General features: G+C 32.8%; 1 protein-coding gene across 1 annotated transcript; it reads right to left on the reverse strand.

Moving 5' to 3' along the window:
• Positions 1 to 971: 971 nt before the first annotated feature.
• Positions 972 to 15,093, reverse strand: LOC146532310 (nose resistant to fluoxetine protein 6-like). The gene is made up of 12 exons (XM_085197445.1): positions 14,999 to 15,093; positions 14,613 to 14,749; positions 14,074 to 14,419; positions 13,136 to 13,244; positions 7,931 to 8,015; positions 6,856 to 7,022; positions 5,814 to 6,002; positions 5,437 to 5,616; positions 3,305 to 3,449; positions 2,207 to 2,393; positions 1,547 to 1,689; positions 972 to 1,138 (listed from the first exon to the last, which is right to left on the reverse strand). Exons 1-12 carry the CDS (start codon positions 15,069 to 15,071, stop codon positions 1,007 to 1,009), a joined length of 1,893 nt encoding a protein of 630 aa, XP_085053571.1. The 5' UTR covers positions 15,072 to 15,093; the 3' UTR covers positions 972 to 1,006.
• Positions 15,094 to 24,020: the final 8,927 nt, after the last annotated feature.

Consider the following 24,020-nt stretch of genomic DNA (forward strand, 5'->3'; position numbering starts at 1 on the left):
CTTAAGTGGCTCTCTATCCGCCTTCGCAGGAATACTCATATACTTCATCTTCTCTATTCTGTGCTGTCTATTACTTGACTCTAATCTATTACTTGAAATTCCTCTTCACTCTTCTTCTTTTTTGTCTAACTCCTATACTATTAAAGCTGCCCTTAAACTATGGAATTCCTTACCAATTGAAATCAGACGTGCCAAAAGCTTACAAAAATTTAAAACTTAATTAATGAAATATTATTTAAATATATAATTTTAACCTTTGTTTTTAGCATCAAAATATTTTTACAAATCTTTAAATACTATATGTACTATATGTATTATTTATTTATTATGTTATTTATTTAGTGTATTTTAGTTTATATTAATTATATATATTTATTTATTTATTTATATTATTATTGTTATTAATTTCCTTATACTATCATTTAATGCACCACCCACCACCTTCTTTTTTTATACAATTCCAACAACCAAAGGTTGCCTGGAAGAGATCGCTTCAAGCGATAAGGCCGCCTTATTGTACATGTTTTTGTTAATTATGTATATAAATTGTGTAAAATTTTGTTGTTTTTGTGCCATAAAGGATATTGTATTGGAGTGGTACTCGATTTGTATTAACGAATTTTGAGCGCCAAAAATACACAATTTTTTATTTAATACAAAATTTGTCTAAGACAATGGGGTTTTTGAGACGTTAATTCAGAAGATCTGAAATAATAAATTAAATTACGAATTTGTACTAATACAATTTTTTTTAAAAAAAAGGAGTACAGGCCGCATTCCAACCAGGTGGACCGACGACGTCAAGAAGACAGCGGGAACCCGCTGGATTCAAAGGGCGCACGACCGGCCGGAGTGGGAAGCATCGGGGGAGGCCTATGTCTAGCAATGGACTCTAAAAGGCGGATGGATGATTAGAAAAAACGCATGAAAAAACACAATCTGCCATTTCAAATGAGTAAAAAAAAATCAAATTGTAAATCTGTGTTATTTCGTTTATTTGTACTTTCTAGTCTTTTTTCTTTTCCTTTTTTCCTTTTATCATCACCTTGATAATCTCGTTTGCTGGAGCTTCTACGAATAAATGTAGAAGGAGGGCCAATATTTGAGACAAAAATAGCACTCTGAAGAAGATAAATAGCTGAAATAATAGAAAATGCTTGAGAGACCGTGTAATTAAATATACTTTGATATAGATATAATGGATCGTGTTTAATTCCCGTCAACCTACAATATTATATAAGTATAAAGACAACCAAGAGGCCAACGTGAGGCAGTGGGGCGGCGTATGACTACAAGTACAGTAGTTGTGGATTATTCCTCCTATATATTATGTATTATTCCCTCTGGGTGTAATTAATTATTTTCATTTCCAAGCTATGGTAAGACAATGCGCAGCGTTGAGAACCGTTACTGGAGACACAATGATCAAATTCCAACGAAAATGGAGAATGCTATGCGGGACGATGCCTTAAGTTAAGGAAAATAAAAAACAACCAACATATTAAATAAAAAAGTAATTATCACCAAAACATTAGAATGATCTTACCGAATCTGTAATGACTATATCCGTTAATTTAGTTTTCGTACCCACGATGTAGTGTATAACGTTGTCGTGCATCAAGTACAAACAATATGATAATTTGCTCGGTATTAGCCATCCTTTCCATTCCAAAAATGCGTAGGAATTACCTGAAAAAAAAAATGCTTATCATTATTTTAAAATCACCTTTAAAATATATTTTTATACTATTAGTGCCAAACTGCGTAATTAGGTAATTAAAAACATTTCCTTTAACTAAAGAACGAAATAGTGAAGGATCCTCACGTGTTACAAATAGTGACATAATGTGTGGAGTGGAGGAACTGAACACTGAATTTTATCTTATCAGAGCGGAGAAATAAACCCTTGAAATCCCCTTAAAAATAATTTAATAAAATATCCTTAAACCCTTGAAATCCCCTTAAAAATAATTTAATAGAATACTAAGACCAGTCGTGATGCAGAGGCACAAAGTGTGACTGTAAACCGACTGATTGTGATTGCTAATTTGATTTTATTAGACTACCCTGAAACCCTTGAACTCCTCACTTCTGAAAAATGGGGAATGAAGTCATATTATGTCAATAGTAGATTCCCACTTCCTACCTAGATATATGAGGAATACAGCATGAAGCTAAAAAAATACTATAAGAATCAGTTTCATACCATTAAATTTTAAAGTTAGTCCCAAAATCCAAACACTCGCGATAATGCCAATGACAAAGCGATGTAACGACGCGTACAGTAGGCGCCATGTCAGGGACACCTTCTCTACGTCATCGAAGGTGCAACTTGTGTAGAAGTAAACCCCGGATACTGCAGGTACAATGAGCCAGCATACGACATTACCGAGCTTAAATAAAAATATAAAATTGTTTGACTTCAGGAACTGTTAAACAAAAACAAAAGAAATTTCAAATCTTTGTTTTCCATAACAAAGAATTGGAACTAAACAACTACCCTAAATGATAATTTGACTTCTGTCAAAGAAATAGTGAAACATAAATTCTATCGCAATCGCATATTTTCAATAACCTAATTTAGCAGGGTAGCCAGAGGAATCTAGAGGGAAATTAACACTGTGCTTTACCTACTTGCCAAAGCGAGGCAATGTAAATAATTCTTTTACCTCGAGTAGGAATCGAACTAATAACCGTCGCGTTTACAGGTCGTTGTTATGCTGCTGCTCCACAACGGTTTCACTTATAATAATAAATATACTTTTTTACACAAAAAAACATACAAACTTAAAAATAATTTAAAAATACCATTATGCGGCCTTACCGCTTAAAGCGATCACTTCCAGGCAACCTTTGGATATTGGAGATGTATAAAGGTGGTCGGTGCATCAAATAGAATATCAACATTATTATATAATACTTTAATTACAATGAGGCCGTCGTAGCCCGGCAGTACGAGGGTGTGACTATAAAAGTGAAGGTCGTGCCTTCGATTCTCACTCGAGGGAATGAAATATTAAATACTAGCGGCCCGCTCACGGTTTCACCCGCGTGAACTATATTATTATTAAATTCTGTCTCCATGGCTACGTCCTAGTGACGTCTATGCAAAATTTGAGACTCCTAGCATTTGTTGTTTCTGAGATTTCGTGATGAGTGAGTGACCTTTCGATTTTATATATATAGATTTTCATTTTCATTAAGATGTATCTTTTACATATATAGACAATATTATGGTGAATCTAAAAAAAATAAAGTATTTTATTTTGTATCCATTTTTTTTGTTTTTATTGTTTATATTTACCCTAAAATTGGGGAATTCTATTTTTTTCTTTTTCAAATAATATATTAAATATCCATTTGCCATTCCCATGAAGAAGCATGTTAAGTTATTATAAAATAATACGTGGTACTTCTGGAATGTATCATCATATAGCGTTCTGAAGAATCTGTGAAGAAATATAATGCACAATACATAAATATTTAAAAAATGTTTAATAGAAATACTCTTATGATCTGGCAGTCTTAATTTAATCTCGAAGTCAAAATACTGCGTGTTGAGTAGAGGAATTCAATGCGGTGTTTTGTCTTGCCCGAGCGAGAAAACAGAATAATATCTTCCTCCGAGTGCGGACCAAACCAATTAATAATTGTAATCATTTGTCCATCCAAGCAAAATTAAGAGTAGTGATGAGCCACTTGACCCTCAAAGACTCGAAGTCAGGCGGAGAGCCGATAACGGGCGTCTTAAAACTAAGCACCTCGCTATGGCCTATGTTCTAAAACTAAAATATCCATTATAGTTAGGGAGGCGAAGCAGCAAACTGTGGAGTCACTCGAGCGTCATGGAGACCAATAGGTTGCGAAGCTTAGATGATAACAAGAAAAAAATGGCATATAAAAAATTTCGTTTCACCGGTGGGTTGAGGGGTTATAGATTTTCAAAAATGTAAAAAAAAAACTGTTCCATGGACATACTCGAGCGCGTCAGATATTGATATCATCAATTGCCTACGTCTTCTTAAGCATGAAAATATGTTAATCTGACAATTTCCGTGGTGGAGGTGGTCGTACGTAAGAGTTAAAAATGGCAAAAAAAAAATATTATCGAGCGCGTCAGATTTTCTAAGGGGGTGTTAAGTGAACCTAAAAAAAAGCTCTTATGTAATAATCTGACGCAAGCTCGTAATCGTTGTTTGAAAATGCAAAAAAAAATCGTCATCTTGAAATACTCGAGCGCGTCAGATTAAGATATATATGGTTCATCTTCATGCCCTAGACGTGATATCTCAAAATCAGACGATTATCTGAAGGGACTTGCTTAATCTGACAATTATTAATATTTTTTTAAACCAATACAAGAAACAAGTCAGCTTTACGTTGTATCCCGCACACAGCAGAGTAGGCAGAGGGAACCTAAGGTTAAGACACTCTGTTCCCCACTTTCTGCCAAATTTTGAAGGCATTGAGTATTGAGTAGCAGCACTTAACGTCACTGTTTTGCCTCGACACCAGAGCGAAGAATTGGAAATATAAATTTCAATAAATATTTCATCTCCTGGAATGGAGATTGAACCCACAACCAGTCTGTTTTACTGTCACACTTTGTGCCACTGCGCCACTACTGGCCTCAATTTTTTTATTCATTGAAAGCAATCAATAGAAAAGCTCAAGAAATAGAATGTAACTAAAAGAATGTATGTTTGAAATAGAATACTTGTATTTATAAAAAAAAAGTACAAAAAAATTTTTTTTTTTCAAGTATTTTTTTTAATTTATCATCTTCATTGATGAGTTAGGGACCAATAAATAAAAAAAGAGTGCGATAGGAATAGAAATACGGTGAGAGGAATATATGCAATTCTTAGGTATATTAAACTTTATCAATCAATTTCTATTACTTCGGTTTGTGGAATTTGTCAGATTATATGTTTTTCGTAATCCTTGAATGATTCCCTTCAAAATAAAAAAAAAAAATTACCCGCGCTCGAGAATGTCCAGATAACGTTTTTTTTTTTACAACTTTGGAGCCCTCTCCCTCCTTTGCGTCACTCTTAAATTGTCAGATTAGTGGAATATACACGATTTAGCATGTAACTAACTTACCCTATCTTAATCTGACGCGCTCGAGAATGTCCGATGATCAATTTTTTTTTACTAATCTGATCCTTTATCCTAGACGCGCAGCCATACATAGGAAGCTCATATTTGGTGGAAGTACGTAACCGAGTACAAGGAATCCCAGTATCTTAATCTGATGCGCTCGAATGACTCCACAAAGTCCCCTCTTCGCCGCCCCTACTATTATACTGACATGCTGTAAAAGGAACTTTTGATCTTTAAATGTTAGATATATTGAACGGTTTATATTTATGTTATATTTATTTGGATAAGGATAAGCTGTAAAAACCTTCGATAGATACATAGAATACTAACTCAGGTTTAAGCAGCAAAACTCCGTCCAAGTCCATCGTCCATATATGCAGTGCAGGACTTAGCATACCGGTCAGTATGAACAAGCCCAAAATCGCAGCTTTGAATCTCCAGCTTTTGTTGCGAATATACAAGTACACTACAATGCCAAGGAGGAACAGCTGCATGTCTGTAGCTATGTGCCTGGAAAAAAATATTGATTATGGCTCATGGTGCAGTTGATGTATTTTACTGAATGTGGATTGTGTAAATATTTATTAAAAAGCTTTAAACAATAACAGTTATTAAACAAACAAAACCATGTAATATTTAAAAAACAAAATAAAATATTTTAAAAGAAACAAACAAAAACAACAAAGAACAAAAAAGTTAATACTTACCAAGATTCTATAGAGCACATGGTGTCATCGACCATGAAGTTATTAAAATAGAAGATATGGGTCCAATAATACCTTCTACACTGAGTCGCCACTCCATTAACCACGTGGTGTTTCCATGCGGGGCCGGAGCCAATGTGACGGAACAGAGTCGCCATTATGCCCAATACGACAGCAAACGGTGGTGTCAATCTGAAATGTTAAATATTACTATTTTAGATTACATAAAAGATAATTGTAATTTTATTAATCTATCCATAATTTTAGATGTTTATAGAGAAATCATAGCAATATACAACCTTAACCTTTTTTTGTGTCCTTCAATCATTGGATTGAAGGACGCATTTTTTTACTCACGGCGCAAGAGGAGAGGTTATAAGTTGAATGTGTTTGTATTTATGTGTATCAGTATATCTGTCTGTTGCATACTAACTCCAAAACAGCATATATAATTTTTATAGATACTTTCACTGACTGATGGATAGAGCATCACATAGGCTACTTTCTACACCGGAATCCCGAAACAGGGATTTTCCCGTACTTAGATAGTAATGAAATAACTATATTTTTTTAATTAAATGTGTCAATTTTTGTGATCAAAAACAAATTAAATAGCAAAAGATCAGAATTACAATTTGTTAAGAATACAGAAACACCAAACTACATAATAAAATAAAACAACCATTTTTTATAAATATACATAACATAACAGTTAATGACATAAAATAAAAAAGAAGGGGATGAGCCACGCAGAAAGTCACAATTGAAATGAAATAGGCCGCTTATAAAAAGAAGGTTCCCACTTTTTCCTGCTAAATACCCTACTTTTCAGAAAAAGGCAGATTGAAGTTAGGGTCATGTCACTCTTTTCCTCACTGTCACCCAATTTCAAAGATATTGTGTGCGTTTTGTCTACTATAGCCTTAAAATGATGATAATTTAAATATACTTCCAGTGAGTATTAACCACCATTGCGATTACAGTCAGTCGTTGCGGCACGGCACCGCGATGACCTAGACAGCTTATTTGCAAGATATTGTCTTACCTCCACCATCTCATGAATACAATTTTAGGTAAATAGTTCCAGGACATTTTCAACTTTTCTTCCTTTATCAACATAACATATGTCATGAGGAAGCCAGAGATGAAGAAGAAGTATTGTACTATGCTTGAGTAGGTAGAAAAGCTTCTGAACCAAATATTTTCGAACATCTGAAAATTAAAACACATACGTCATTAATTGGAAAGATCTATTCAATTCCGAAATGTAGCAGTTTCAAATCTTATTTTATTCAATTTTTTATGTATGGAATTTCCAGGAGTTTATTTTAATTTTGAATAGGCGAATAACGCTAAATAATGTGATCTAATCAAGAAGAGGTCACGCAGTAATTGACATGTGTTGAAATTTTAGAATAGATCTTTGCTATAGGTCAAAAATAACAAGTAACAGCTTAAAAACAAATACATTCAGTAACCTGCCAGTTCGTCGAGAAATTAATCTATATATATATATATATATATATATATATATATAAAAGGACTTGTCCTCACTGACTGAGGTAAGACGCACGCGCAGCCGTAACCGCTGATAGTAGAAACGTGAAATTTGGACAAAAGTTTAAAGGGGTGAAATAAAAAATAAATAAATCGGCACCGATTTTTATAATATAGCAAATTCAGACTATAAAAATTATTAAATTGAACATGTGTTTCACGGTTTTTTAGAATTTACCCCCTAAGGGTGCCAATAAGGGGTTGAAAGTTTATATGGAAAAATCTTTAAATCGCCACCGATTTTTATAAAATTTGAAATTTAGACTTTTAAAAATATTTCATTGAACATATGTTTCGTAGTTTATTTTAATTCATCCCCTAGGGGTGCAAATAAGGGGTTGAAAGTTAGTATGGAAAATCTTTAAATCGCCACCGATTTTTATAAAATTTGAAATTGAGACTCTTAAAAATATTTCATTCAACACGTGTTTCATAGATTATTAGCATTCCCCCTAAGGGTACAAATAAGCAGACGAAGCGAAGACTAAGCAATATCTCGATTAGTTCGCGTGAAACTAAAAAAAATATTATAGGCAATTGTAAAGATAACATTATTCTCTTACCTTTTCAAGTTCATGTGGGGTGCTGGTAAATTTCACTAACGTGAAAAAACTATGACTGTATACTACAATACATTCAATGATTACACTGAAAATCAATAATAAAATATTAATTACATTTAATTTTACTACGTTATGTAAATAATACATACATACAGCATTGTTTGTTCTTTCTAAATACAGTTTCGTAGTATTGGGAAAAAAGTCTAAAACCTTTAATTACTATTATTAAAGATAATGTTCAATTTTCAATGTTTTATTTAATGATTAATCAATTATCATTAATAAAAAACTATTTACTATTTAAATTTTAATGTTACTTCCTATAAATGCTAATTTTATAAATTATTGCTATTTTTTTTTCGAAGTTTAAATATTATTATTTTAAAAGTAATTTAATAATTCAATTTCCAATTCTATTTCCTATGCTAAATAAATATAATATAATAATGTAATACATTAATATAATATATATTAATGTATCATTATTAATATTTAAAATTTAATTCAATTTCCTATTTTTTTATTTTATTATTATAATTGTTAACACTAAGTTATAATGATTGTTACTACAAATTAAATATTTCAAGTTCCTGCTATATTCTTATGATTTTTCTTTTTCTTCTTTTCTATGGATTCTTATAATAATATATCCTTGGTTTCTCAACTTTTTCACGATTTAGTCGGTTTTAATAAATGCCCCGTCCCGAGACCCTCAGGAAAAAAGGCATTCACTATATTCTTGTTAATATTACCCCCTCCTCCTACCCCTTGTTAAGTTTGTAAATAAATAAATCAAATTAATACATATATTTAAATAAAATACTGTTAAATTATGTCAGTTGTGAGTTTAATTTCAGAAGTATGTCAATTTGTGTGTGTGTGGATGATGACTACGTGTCCGCTATTGATGATTGCTGTGGTTGCGTTACGAAAACGGTATCTCCAAGAACTTTTTTAATTATGGTGGAGGAGTGTAATGCTGCCTGTTTCTGAAGGATTTGAATATTTATGTATGTATCTAATTTATCGCAGTATCGCTGAAGGCTTTTTGATACCACTCCCGTGGCCCCTACAATTATCGGAATAGTTGTGACTGTGGTGTTCCATAATCTGGAGAGTTCAACTTTAAGCGGATGGTATTTGCTAATTTTTTCTAGTTCCTTAGCTCCAATATTATAGTCAGACGGTACTGAGATGTCAATAAGGTAAGTATGGTTGTTTGTTTTATCTATATATATCAGGTCAGGTCTATTGTGTACTATTGTAACATCTGTTTGTACCGGTAATTCCCACATTAACTTCGCAACACTATTTTCTCTTACAGTTGGTTGTTTTAATTCCTCCTTCCACCACAATTTATTAACCTCCATTTTGCTTTTCCTAGCCAAGCACCAGAATATATACTGAACTAAGTTATTATGTCGTTTTACAAAATAAGTACCGGCAAGTTTCTCACAACCTGCAAGAAGATGTTGAACTGTCTCGTCCTTACTTACGCACAAGCGGCATTTGCCATCAACATTCCGCTTCAATATATCTCGTTCATGTTGGCGCGTTATTACTGCCTGATCTTGTATAGCAAATATGGACGATTCCAGTGCAGGTGAAATAGTTTGCTTCTTCAGCCATTTAAACGAGAGTTCCCTATCAATATTGGCAAGATCAAGAACTTTTTTAGGGAATTGTCCATGTAAACTCTTATTTCTCCAAGCTTCGTTTTGTTTTTTTATTATACAATTTTTAATTTCAGATTTAGTGTGATTATTACCGGACGTTAATTTTAATTCTGTTTCTATTTCTAGTGAATCTTTGTATATTGAATATTTTTCTCTCTTCTGGTCGTGTGTCACTATTGTTTCTATTAAATAATCACTTTTCTGATCTAGATATAGTTTGTACTTCAAAATATGAGCTTTATATAAATTTTCTGTATTAATTAAACCTCTACCGCCATTCGTTACGGGTAAATATAGTCTCTCTAAATCTGCTTTTTGCCGATGGACCTTTTTTATTGCTAATAATTTTCGTGTTTTGACATCTATTCGTTTTAAATCACTATTTTTATAATTAATCACTCCGAATGAATACATTAAAACTGGAACAGCATACGTATTAATCCCCTTTATCAAATTTCTTGCGTTTAAATAAGAATTTGTAATGCTTTTAACTCTCCTAAAGTACTCTTTTGTTAATTGATCTCTAATATTACTGTGGTTTATTTTTCCCGATTCGTTTATTCCTAAATATTTATATGTTTGATCTATATTTAACTGTTTAAAACTATTTCCATTCAGTAGTACATGTTCATCACCTTCGGTGTAATTCCTATGTCCAGCAGTTATATGAAGAATATTACATTTATCAAATCCAAATGACATACCTATATCGGCAGTAAAAATTTCTACACTATTCAGTAAAATTTTCAAGTTAGTTTTGTTGTTTGCATACACTTTAAGGTCGTCCATATATATGAGGTGATTAACCCACACGCTGTCCTTCAGATGGTATCCCTTTTTGTCATATTTCCCTAGAATGACTGATATCGGATTGAGAGCCAAACAAAATAGCATTGGAGACAATGAGTCGCCCTGAAAAATGCCCCGTTTTACCTGAATCGATTCAGTAGTAAAAGAGTTTGAAGAGCCCTTTGCCGTCATCACAACTTTCCATTTTGGCATAGCTCTTTCCAGAAAGAATTTGATAGCTGGTGGGCATTTGTAGATATCTAATACTTGCAAAAGCCATTCGTGCGAAATACTATCAAACGCCTTTTGATAGTCTATCCAGCCCATACTTAAATTTTTTTGACTTTTGTGAGCATCTTCTAATATGGTCTTGTTTATCATTAAGTGATCTTTACATCCACGGGCCCCACGACGACAACCTCTCTGCTCTGGGGCCATGATATTATTTGCAGCACAATGGTTGTAAAGTTGGTCAGCCAATATCGAGGTTAGAAGCTTGTACATACTCGGCAAACATGCAATCGGGCGCCAGTTTTTAGGTTCTTCGGTATCCAGATTTTTAATATTAATTTAATATTTATAATAATATATTATCCCTTTACACCCGAAGGTATTTTTTTTCGAAATCCTCTATGTCATAGTTTTTATTGCTTTCTACATAGTCTAAATAGTTCGAAAAAAATAGTAAAAAAAAAATTTGGTTTATAGTTAATCCAGGAGTTAACCCTCACGATAGTGAGTTTCAGGTACAACTTGATCTACTCAAGATCGTGAGAGTAATGTAAATTGAACGTTTAACTTGGTGTTTGGATAATTAATAAAACATTTTTTTATTCATTTTGGAGCTTAGTACTTTAATCAGTCATTTTGTTGTCAGTCTATATAAAAAAACTTACGATAGAAACCTTAAATCAACATTTGTACGCCAAAGTTTTATAAATCTTAACAAAAACTTTCAAAACTTAACTAGTTTGTACTTTGTTAACGACTATTAAAATTATTTTTTTGGTGATACGATTTAAAACAGTCTTTTCCACGTGCAATACATAGATACGTATCACATTTTTCGCATCGTATCTTCGTGCGACTGCCACAAGATTCATGACGACACATTCTTGGAGCTATTGTTTCGTCAAACACTGGAAAGTGATCGTACCCATCATATCTTTTTGCATCAGAGGGTTTGTCTGCCGGTCTGTAGTGTCTTCTAATAGGATACTCATTTTCCATTGGTGGATTATATTCAGTATCACTTGACATTCGGCGTTCTCTGGATGGGGTACTCGATAATCCGTCAGCTATGTTCAAACGAAAATCCAACAAGGGTAAAATGTCTTTCCTGGTTAAATTATTTGCTTGACAATCATTGCGATACAGCCGCCAAGAGTTTACAATGGCCAAATCAAGAAAGTGGATGAGTACCTTCAACGTCCATTTTTTAGTTTTAATAAAAGTTCTATAGTACTCCATCTGCTGATCGAGTACGTCCACCCCACCCATGTGCTGATTGTACCTCTCAACTACTTTCGGAGCAGAAACGTCCACGTATCTCTCAGGATCTAGCTTAGGTTCTTGTTCAGGTTCCATGCCACAGAATAAGTCGTTGAGGTCACCCATGATATTTGGTGCAAAATCATCGTCGTCTTCATGAAAATCCTCAATTTCGGAAAGGTTGCCATCGCCCAAAATTTGCAATATTTGATCGTCATTTAAGTTCCGTCCTAAAAACAATAAAAACAATGGTATTTTTGACTAAATCCAGGCAAAACCGACAAATAACGGTTACGTTGTTTAAATTTTTTAATATGCATGTACAACCGAAGCCACACGATCGTAGCAGACAAACTTTACTAATAAATTGTATCGAAATCATAACGAAATCAATCAAATTAAAATAACTCACTTATTTGGTGTTTATTTAGCTTGTAATTTACTAAAGAATATAATACATTACTGAACAAATAATATGCGAGACAAGTACTTACCCGTGACGCTGCGAGGGTCAAAAAACACCGACATCTCCCATTGAGTCTCACAGGACTCTGATCGCCCGCCCGCACCCCGCGATTTACATGTCGCATCGAGACATCCTCACGGACGATCGAGGCCGGTTGCGTTCGCAAAATAGTAAATGGTTTGGCGCCAGAATTTTTTTAAAGTGAAACTCACGCTCGTATAAGCGCGGGTGTAAAGGGTTATAAACAAACTTATAATTATTAATAATAAAAAAAGAATGTTTGTCCTTCATAAAATCGTTAACTATGCATTTGATGGTGTCATGATCTTTCTTCGTTTTCGCACCAGATGAAAACAAAGAAATATACACAATATTTCTTGTTTTCCATTTTCCACAGCACTTCAATAAATATTGAATTGAAACGTACCGCTGCAATGTTTCATTGGGTTATTAAGCCTAGATTTCAAGTTTATAATGTAATGAAAGTCTGGATGCTTTCGGCTCCCCCTCTATTATGCATTGCGAAGCGATGATGGAGTATGACATTGTATGCGAATATGAAAAAATAACTGTTTTTATAAAAATAGTATTTATTTTTATCGAAAGTACTGTTAATTTTTTTAAGGCATATAACAAACAAAATGATACCTCTGTCTCTGATATAGAAGTACTAGTATTGTCGTTGTCTTTTCAATTTAATATTTTGCTATGGGTTCAAATGTGTGTTTTGTTTAAAAATTACACACACAATATTATTTAGAAATATTAATAAATAAAACTTACCGAATCCCGTGAATTCCTTTCAGTTCTGTTAATCTTTCATCACTTTTTTCCACTTCAGATAATTTTTCTAAATTTCTAAATATTGAGAAGCACAAGAACAATTGTGAACCTAAAATACATTCAATCATTGCGATAGTTGATTGTTTATTTCTTGCAAAACCCTAACATCTCATTTATTTATCAAAGACCACCGTAGTCGAGCACCAGTGTTTGTCATTAAGCGCGATGAGTGCGGGTTGGTATTCCACTCGGAGGAAATTATTTTAATTACATCACTCGTTTTAAATTATTTTAATTACCTCACTCTGTTTGCGCTTCAAAAACATGGGCTGTATTTCAAATTCGGTTGGGAGGTATCGTTTCGAGCAAAGGATTGTCTTCACACCTAATTTATTAAATTATATAGGATGACCCATAATGAGCTCAAAATTTGATTTTGGAGCAATTTTTAGGGTACATTATTGACAACACTGAAAGAATAATCATTTCACAGTTGAAAGCTTAGGGTTTGTAAAAATACTCGTAGAACATTATACTATACAAAAACTACATTTAGTATTGAATAATAATTACAAAATAATAAAGTAATGGTGGCTGATAATCGAAAAATTTAAAAGTTACCTCTTTCATGTTCGTTCGGTTCGTGTGTTTTAACAACATTAGATTCCTTGCGGATGTGGAGGTTATTTGAAGTGAAAGGTTAAAAAACCCAAAAAAGACAAAATGAAATGCTACATTAACAAAAATCCTATGAAAAATTCCAACAAAAGTATTAGTAAGCAGTGGAAGTTTTTTACCCGACGTGTTAATCCATATAACCTTAGCATATGGACTTTATGAACCAATACAAAAATTACAACCTTAAGGTTAATAATAATAATCTGTGTTTTCTATTTAATTTAAAACTTGTGCTAATCCTGGAGCGCACTTTACTGTACCTTTAGGATGATTTTCTTTTTTGTTGTTTCTTTCTCTTAAATCGTAATAGCTCCCTATAATAACCGACGCGCACAAACTCAGTAGAATGAGACCCATTGTAATATCTGAAGTATCAACAGAAATGCTTTCTTCATTTGGCCCTTCGCAGCTCTTTGACCGTATTCGTGAACTCAAATTATACTCTTCCTTCATCGTTTGATTGAAGCATCCCTCAATTGTCGTCTCCAAGTTCTGGTTTATATCTAAATTATAATTTTCTATGTATTTCTGGCATGTTGTCTCTACACACATTCCTCTGTCCACTCTCGTGTAATTAAAATGCTTGAGGTTGTGCTTGGAGTATTCCTGAATAAAGGAAGACATAGTTTTTAAATGGCAAACACAATCACTCAAAAGAATTTCACACTTTTTATGAATAATGTTTTTTTATCTTCACGCCCCCTAACGGGGTTTACTCTACCTCTTTCGCATCGGTCTTCAATCTATTCATATAAGACCTCCGGAGCTTATAAACTGTAGCTTTCATGTAAATACTTACTCGTATAAGTGTATATATTTCGTTATCATCTTCTCCATAGAGGTCGAAAGTTGCGAGGCAGTACGTATGAGAGTTGTTCAAACAAGCGTCATAGTCTTCTAGTCCGAATAGTTGCGGCATTTTAGCATGTTCTGTATCTGTAAAATTAAATTTTAAATATTAATGAATTTTCATTTCATTATCGTCTTTGTGACCTAAAACTATAACTATATTTCAAAATATACTTCGCCTATGTATACTGTTGAGACGTCTGGATTATATTTTAGGCCGAGGGAACCTAGTGTTAGCCCTCAAGGGCATCGAATCCATAACCGTTTTTATAATATATTTCCGAAATATATTCCTACCAATATGCTTAAATAAGTAAATAATAAAAAAAGACTCACCATTTAAATGAAATATTAAACCTAGACCATATTTGAAAATATTGAATAACAGTAGTGAATATAATAAATTCATTGTAACCGCAGGCGTCTCTAGCGCTGAGCTGCTGTTGTGAAACTATCCACCTTATATGGAAACATACATCTGTTTATTTACTAATTCCTTCGTGAGTCATTTGTATTTTTTGGTATTTCTTTGAGAGCAATAAAAGATCCGATCAAATGCGAGTCAGAGCAAGCAAAAACCTGCCAAATGTTACCTGAGCGATGCCGTTGACTTCGAAGCTGTATAAATGGTCTAGATAAATAAACAATAAAATGATAAAATTAAACCACATGAATATTTGAGACATTTTTAAATATTGTTAAAAATATTTTTTTAGAAAAAAAGCTTCCCTTGGAAGCCGCATACGACAGTTTTAGAATCCAATACTTAAAAATATCATTCCCATTTCGATACGTGGCGTTCCACTTCAGGAATTGTTTTAGCAAAAACTATGGAAAGACCTGTCTGCGGCAGTGGTTCCTTGGCGTTACGACATGGATATCTTCAAGAACACGTCTAGCTCCACCTTATATACCGATAACGCAGCTGTAGCTTATTTGGTGTTACAAAGGAATCATGAGCAACGGTTTTTATTTGCCATAAGGTGTCGTACCCCCGTTTGCCTTGTCTTTAAGCCAGACGATACGAAGTGCCAGAAGTTATGGTACATCATCTTCTTCATACATCATCCTTATCGATACTATGTCGTAAATCACTTATAAAGTTCGAATTTTCCTAAAAAAATTCTAGGACTCTATTCCCCATACTTTATACGACTAATAGTCTAAGAGCATTAGATTATTAGTCCTTAAATTATAGACATCAATTAGAACGAATTTGTTAGTTGTTTTACATCGAGAGTGGGTGCCGAAATATTTTTTAAATTGACCACACTCTACGCCATTATATGCCACATACATAGTGTATAATAAAACCTCTTAATTGAAGCGTTGGTTAATTATAATGCGCTTTCTCATATTGATCTTTTTAAATTTTATGATAAAATATACTTTTTTAGTTAGAAAGAACGCCAGAAGAAACGCCAAGCATCGAGGTCTCAGCATGTTTCTTTAGCCTCGACCAATGCCATCAATCTCTTCATAAAGTAAAATAAAAAAATATGGGATGCTGTGTTCCTAGAAGATTCTCTCTACTCAACGCAGCGAGATTTCCCCCCAAAAGAATATGATTCTTCATATGATGAAAAAGTAAATTATGGTTTGTGAGAGATGTATTTTCATTAACGATTTGCGAAGATTTAATAAAAGCAAGTCTAATCTTTCTATGTATTCGGAAAGTGGAGAATGGAGTATGTTAACACTAGATTTCCAAACTCTCTGTCTAACCTGTTATATGCTCGATACAGTGTAAAGCTAAAAGAAAATACTTTAATAAACTATGTATACATACAAACGAACATACAAATTTATTAAATAATGACAATAATCATCTTTTATTGACATAAACAATTACTAAACATTAATTTTCGTTAGTTGCTAGAATTTACAAAACACTTACGAGTACATTGCTTAATAATTTATAGTATGTGCTAATCTGACGATAACAATAAATTTTAAAAATTTGAAAATTAAACAATAAACTTAATATAGCGTAAAACAATTATATTGATTACGTCCTTGTTTTTTAACAAATAAAAACGAAGAGGACGAACAATATTAACGCCGTGATTGTGGATTCGATACTCCATTAGATAATGATTACATTTATTTTTCTATTTAATTTTCTATTAAAATTTTCTCTAAAATAAAAAAAAATGCGAAATAAGTTTTTTTATGGAAAAAGACAAGGCAAGCGAGCGTTCGGGTAACCTGAGATGGTAAGTGATCCTACACGACCCATGACCCTGTGCCACACTAGAGGAGCTACAAGTGCGTTGCCGGCCTTTAAGATGGAGATAGTCACACTTTTTGAAGGTACTCAAGTCATATCGACCTGGAAACACTGCCGCGTGTAGGCCATTACACAGTTCCGTGGTGCGTGGAAGAAAGTCCCTACGAAACCGCACAATAGTACGCTTCAGAACATTCCCCATGATAAATGCGGTAGAGAATGCACAGCGAGGAGACGTTTCTACGCGAAGCCAAAATGTCAAGCCTTGCACAGATCATTAGGTTCCCAATGATTCGAACGGCTCTACGTTGTATGCGATCAAATTGGCGATGTATGCAAATTCAAGTTGATAATGGGTATGACCGGAGCATCTTAACAATAGGGTCCCTCTACATCATAGCTATCACTATAAAAGAATTTTTAGTGACAAGAAACCCTGTTTCCCATTTTCGGGCACATTTTCGACTTATTGAGCTTTGAGTGGAACTCAACGGTCCGCTGTGTTTTACTTAAACAATGGTAAAAAACTAATGTCCGAGTGGGAATGCCAAAGCGTCGAGCCCCCGCTGTCACACTGCGTCATGACGGCCTCAAATAATATAAAAAAAATATTAATAAATAAAATAATATTATAATATTATTTATTATTACATAGTAAAACTAAATGTAAATTTATTATATGCTCTTTTCCATATTCTTCTTCCCTCACAGAAAAACAAAATAAATACATATACAACCTGAACTTGACATTATATAATACGACAGAACGTCATAGCGACGCGTTATTTTATTTAGATTTAAATAAATTTATTTTTAATAGCTGTAAGTTGACAGAAGATACATTGTATCTACCTCTATATTTTAAGAAACAAATTGCTACTTTAGTAGCATATAATATACAAAACCCCGTTGTACATGGTATAACGAAGGAAATTAAATGTACTAATAATACTTCTATAAAGTATAATGATGTAAGTTCCAATTTAAACTAGACAATAAGACAACGCCTAGGTCATTTAAATTTAACATTGTACATCAGAATATGCAAGGCCTAGGAGGCAAAGAACTGGAACTAGAATTATTTCTAAAAAAATTTAATATACATATAATGTGTATAACAGAGCACTGGATCTCGAGATGCAACAATACAGTAAATATAGAAAACTATACATTGTCAAGTTCGTTCGTTAGAGAGAAGGCCATCCGCGGCGGTTCGCTTATATTAGTGAGAAATGATATACGTTGTAAATCGCGACCAGATATAGTAGCTCTCTCCGACGAACGCTCCATTGAATTGTCCTGCGTTGAATTCAATAGACATATTATAGTATGCGTGTATCGACCCCCCTCAGGTAGTTTTGAAGTATTTGAAGAAAAAATGGAGGATGTTTTGAATAATTTGAGTTCGAATAGTAAATCTTTAATCGTTTGCGGAGACTTTAATATAGATATACTACAGGTGACATCATTAAGCCTTCGTCTTTTAAACTTATTTAAATCTTTTAATTTGTTTAATATTTTCTCTGAACCAACTCGTATAACGAATACGTCCGCTACTTGTATAGATAATGTTTTTTGTCATTGTGAGACTGTAGAAAAACAAATTATTACTAATCTTAGCTCGGATCATTGTGGTCAAATGTTTTCGGTAATAGATAAAACAAATATCAATCAGACCAATTACTGAAAATAAAATTAATCTTTTTAATAATAAAGTGAGTGAAAAAATTGCAAACTTAGAAATAACCGGATTAAATCCGAATCAGCTATATTGTAAAGTTTTTAATTTACTCACTACAGAGTTTGATAACATTTTTAAAGTTAAACGGATATATAAAAACTCGAAGTTAACTTTTAGCGACTGGGCAACTGTTGGTATATACCGAAGCAGAAATAAACTATATGAATTATATAATATGAGGCAATGGAAACAAGATCCGGCGTTCTTGTTAAAAGTTAGAAATTATTCAAAAATATTTAAAAAGGTATGTGTCCAGGCTAAGTCTATGCATATAAGAGCAAAAATTTTGAACTCTAATAATAAAATTAAAGCTACATGGGATGCTATCACTACTGTAACTGGGAGATTTAGAGCTGTCAGTGAACCTATTAAATTAAAAGTTAATAATATAATCTTAAATTCAGATTTAGAAGTGGCAAATACTTTTTAAAATTTTTTTTCTGATATATCTACTGAAGTAACACGTTCACTGCCATCATCTCCTTCGGAAGCAGAATTAATACTAAAAACCCATGTAAATAGTTGTAGACAAAATTTTGTGTTTAAGAATGTGTCACCGGATGAAATTGTCAAAACTTTTAAAAGCCTTAATTTAAAGAAAACTGGTGACTTATGGGGCATGTCTGTTAAAGTTTTTAATTCAATTATGCCTAATATTGCTCCTTATCTTGCTTTAATTTTTAACAATTGTGTAGAATCCGGTACTTTTCCTGATTTAATGAAATATAGCAAAATAGTGCCGCTTTACAAAAGTGGAGATAGATCTGAGCCTGGAAATTACAGACCGATTTCTGTTTTGCCATCCTTAAGTAAAATATTTGAAAAAATAATGTTCAACCAGCTCACAATTTTCTTAAATATTAACAATTGTTTCCATAGTGAGCAATATGGTTTCACCAAAGGCAAGTCCACTACGGATGCGGGTGCCGCACTCCTAAAGCACATTTATGACGCATGGGAGAGGTCACAAAATGCAATTGGAGTGTTTTGTGACTTATCCAAAGCCTTTGATTGCGTAGACCATGTAACTCTGTTGTTAAAACTAAAACATTATGGTATACAGGATACTGCCCTTGACCTTATTGCCTCATATCTAAACCAAAGAATCCAGACGGTTAGTATAAATAATGTAAAATCATCTGGATCTCCTCTAAAGATGGGCGTTCCACAAGGATCTATACTTGGTCCTCTTTTATTTCTTCTTTATATTAACGATCTGCCTTTTTATGTGAAGAACCTATGTGATATTGTACTTTTCGCGGATGATACCTCTTTAATATTTAAGGTTGACAGAAATATAATAAACTATGACGAAGTGAATAGTGCATTAGCGCATATTCTTCGTTGGTTTGATGTTAATAATCTAATGTTAAATGCTAAAAAAACGAAATGCATCGAGTTTGCCTTACCAAATGTTAAAAAACATAATTTTAATGTAATAATTAAAGGAGAACCTCTTAATGTGTCGGAATCAGCTATTTTCTTAGGTGTTACTATAGATTCCAAACTCCAGTGGAACGCTCATCTGGAAGCACTTGCAGATAAACTCAGCTCTGCCGCGTTCGCAATTAAGAAAGTAAGACAAATGACGGACGTTGAAACTGCCCGACTAATCTACTTTAGCTATTTCCATAGTATTTTATCTTATGGAATGCTGTTATGGAGCAGTGCTTCAGATATCAATTCAATATTTATTCTCCAAAAAAGAGCCGTAAGATATATTTATAATCTAAGAGCTCGAGATTCTCTGCGAGATGTTTTCAAAGATGCAGGTATTATTACAGTTGCTTCCCAATTTCTATACTATAATATTCTCTTTGTCCGACAAAATATACATTGTCATAGAAAAAATAGCGACAGTCATACGATAGAAACGAGAAATAAAGATAAGCTTGTTACACCAAGTTTTCGCCTCCAGAAAGTTAATAAATCCTTTATGGGTCTGAGTATACGTGTATATAATAAAATTCCGCAGTGTATTCTTAATTTGCCACTTCCAAAATTTAAAATATCTGTAAAAAAAATTCTAACAAGTAAAGCTTATTACACTGTTCAAGAATATTTAGAGGATAAGCATGTATGGAATTAATGTCTATTGAATGTCAGGCAGGATAGCTGCCAGCTAATGTAATAGTAAAATATACCATTGACTTTAAAAAGAGCAACTGTTGAGTTTCTTGCCGGCTCTTCTCAGCAGAACTGCCTTCCGAACCGGTGGTAGCTTTTTGTTGACATGTACATTCGACGATTCAAAAGTGCTTATAAAGTTTATTTGAATAAAGAATATTTTGAATTTGAATTTGAATTATTAACCTTACGTAATATCTAATTTAATAATCTTACCAAACCGCGTTGAGTTACGCCACTCAATACGCAATGCCTTAGGAATTCGGCGGAAAGTGGTGAACGGAAATGTATTAGTGGATATAGCAGGGAAAAAAAATCTTACGTAAAAGATATCTCAAATCATTAGCATTTATAAGAGATAATCTAAAAACATAGTATTATTATACCAATATCTTTGAATTAAAACAAATGCTATTTTCGAGTAATAGACAATATACTCGTATGTATAGCTAAATTTATTTTAACAATTTATCCATTAAAAACATAAATGCGAAATTAGAGCCAACTTAAATGTTAAGTATAACTTATTCTGACAGCGAGCTGTCAAAGCCATGGTCATGGAAAAGTTTAGAATTAAAATTAATTAGCAAATACAGCAAATATATAGGAGTGTACAACTAGTACGTCCTTGTGCAATTTGTAATTGTTGTGTATTAATTTGAAAAATTATTGATGTGTAATTTTTATTAAGTTTTTTTTTTAAACTAAGACCAAGTAAACAAGTCAGCTGGTCACCTGACGTTAAGTGATTACTACCAAAGGAACCATTACTGTGTTCTTGAGGAATTAGGTGAACCACCTTTTGGGGCCTTAAGGGGGTGAAATGGATAGGTCATTTCACCCCATGTATGTTGGTCGAGTTTTAGTGGTTCATCAGGTATAGGGCAATTTCTGCGAAAAAATCGGATTCTTGAAGAAAATTGGCAAATACAGCCTGCACTTGAACATGCACTTGAATCATGAAACAATAAAAAAAAATTAAAACGAGAAGATAATTTTTAATTAATTTGTTTAGGTATTTAGTTAAGTGTAAGTTAGTAAACTCATCCGTCATTTATACTTGGACCAAGTTTGTAGATTGCAAATATTGTAATATTGTACAGCTATCCTAGTAGAGACTCCTAATACTTATAAAAAATATTTTAAAAAAAATTAAATCCTGAAATCAACATACACCATACAGGATAATAGGGGCATAATATGTTGAGGCATAAAAGGCGTGCTTTTGACTCTTTTAACCAGGTTTTGTAAAGACGCCTTGATTTTGGCAAGTTTTAAAAGCTGCACTCCTTCAGCCATGCAAAGCTTCTGCCCAACGTTGAGATGGATACAAAAGAAGATCACCAGTTGAACAAGGTTCAATAGGGGTATACCCCTTCCCCTTTTTTAATTACAAAATCCAAAAAATGGAAAACATTAAAAGAGTTAAATATATAATTACAATATAAATGTGGTAATATTCATATTACAGTATCATTGCTCGCCGACCTCGATATTTAAATTTTATATATTTACATAAATATACATAAGATATATAGCAAAATAAAAGGTGATAAATTTATACTATACATACATAAAAATAAGATAACTACATAAATAGATTTATGGTTCTGGCTTTCGGTTAGTTCTCGCTACTTTTGATTTGAATACAGGTGTATAGCAACGGATTTTGTTCGGATTTTTTTTTAATTTAAAACAAAACTTAAATTTTATTTTTATTGATTCTACTTAATAGCCTTATGTTTTTTATAAAAATTAAAATTAATTATAAATATAATATTTTTTAATAGCCCTCAAAATTATAATGTCTTCTTTTTAGAAAAAGTTTCATTTAAAAATATAAAGTATACTACTAAAAGTATATTACATTTAAAAATGTATAAGCTTATTTTTTTATTTTTTTTATTATTAATGTGCGATAGAAGTTATGGAGTGGTATATGAGTTGAATGGTGAGTTAATTTTCTTTACTCGTAGTACAACTATAAAACATGAAGTAAAAGTTTGATGTGATTGTTTTTTTTTTAAATATTGCCATTGTGCACTTAGTTTCTATAACTGTACCAATTATCGTAGCATTACGATAATTGGCTCGCATGAGCCCGCCCGATTTAAGTGTTTGATTTTTTTCGACGTACGGAACCCTAATAAAGGTTAAAAGTTCTTACTTTGTTTAATATCATTTATTTTAACAGAAATTGAATATGAAAAACTGCCGACTCTATTTGAATTAGAAAACTATGAATTATGCCTTGAACATCCGGAAGCCGTATATTGTGTCGCCAGTATGGAGCTATATGGAAATTCTAGTAATAAAATTTACAGTACCATGAGAGTAAGTATGAATAAAGTTAATTGTAATAAAAAGAGGATATTGTGGCACAGTCGTAATATGCGCGACGGTTGTGGGTTCGATTTCCAATCGAAAGATGAGGATTGAATTGCGCCACTCAACACATAGTGTCTCGAAAATTGAATACAAAAAGAATCTCGAATAAAAGTATTTTGAATACAAAAAGAAGTCAAAGGATTCTTCAAAAAATAAAAATTCAATTTTATGGTGTCATAAAGTGTTAAAATAAATTATTTATTTATTTATTTATAATGTGATCGTAAAACCGTAAGAAAAATGCGTGGAATAAAACCGTTAAATGAGACGTGCGCAGGCGCGACAGTCGCATACACAGACGAGTAGTGTATAATACCTTTCTCTTTCTCCCTCTTTCTTTTTTTAGTTGATAATTTGAATTACGATGTTTTTTTATTTTAAGTAATTTATTATTTCCTAAAATACTGAATTTCCTAAATACTTTCTTGTACTTAAATAAAAACTAATCAGCAAAATTTAAGAGAAAAATCCACATAAAAATGAGCACGACTTTTATTGCAATTTGTGTCGATTCTACATTAGCCGAAGGAACTTCGTTCCTACCTGGTGTCCCACGACACCACACCATTATATTTATATTTCCTCGCTTTGATAACGCCATTCAACATGCAATACCTTTAGAATTCTTAATGATCTAGGTTCTCAGGTTTCCCTCTGCCTACTCTGCTATGTGTGAGATACAGCTTGAAGCAAAAGAAAATGGCTTTACCATATTTTCTTTATTGAAGGGCTATTCCAAGCAAGAGTTCAAACATTTCAATTATTCTACTATCGAGAGAGGAGTGTGTGTTACAAAAACCTGCCATAAATACATCCAAAAATCAAAATTAAATATAAAAGAGGACCTAAAAACCATTCTCGAGGGATGCCTT

The sequence above is a fragment of the Heliconius melpomene genome, chromosome 14 (assembly GCF_056956725.1).
Source record: "Heliconius melpomene rosina isolate 202511_hmr_F chromosome 14, ASM5695672v1, whole genome shotgun sequence".
NCBI classification, from domain to species: domain Eukaryota; kingdom Metazoa; phylum Arthropoda; class Insecta; order Lepidoptera; family Nymphalidae; genus Heliconius; species Heliconius melpomene.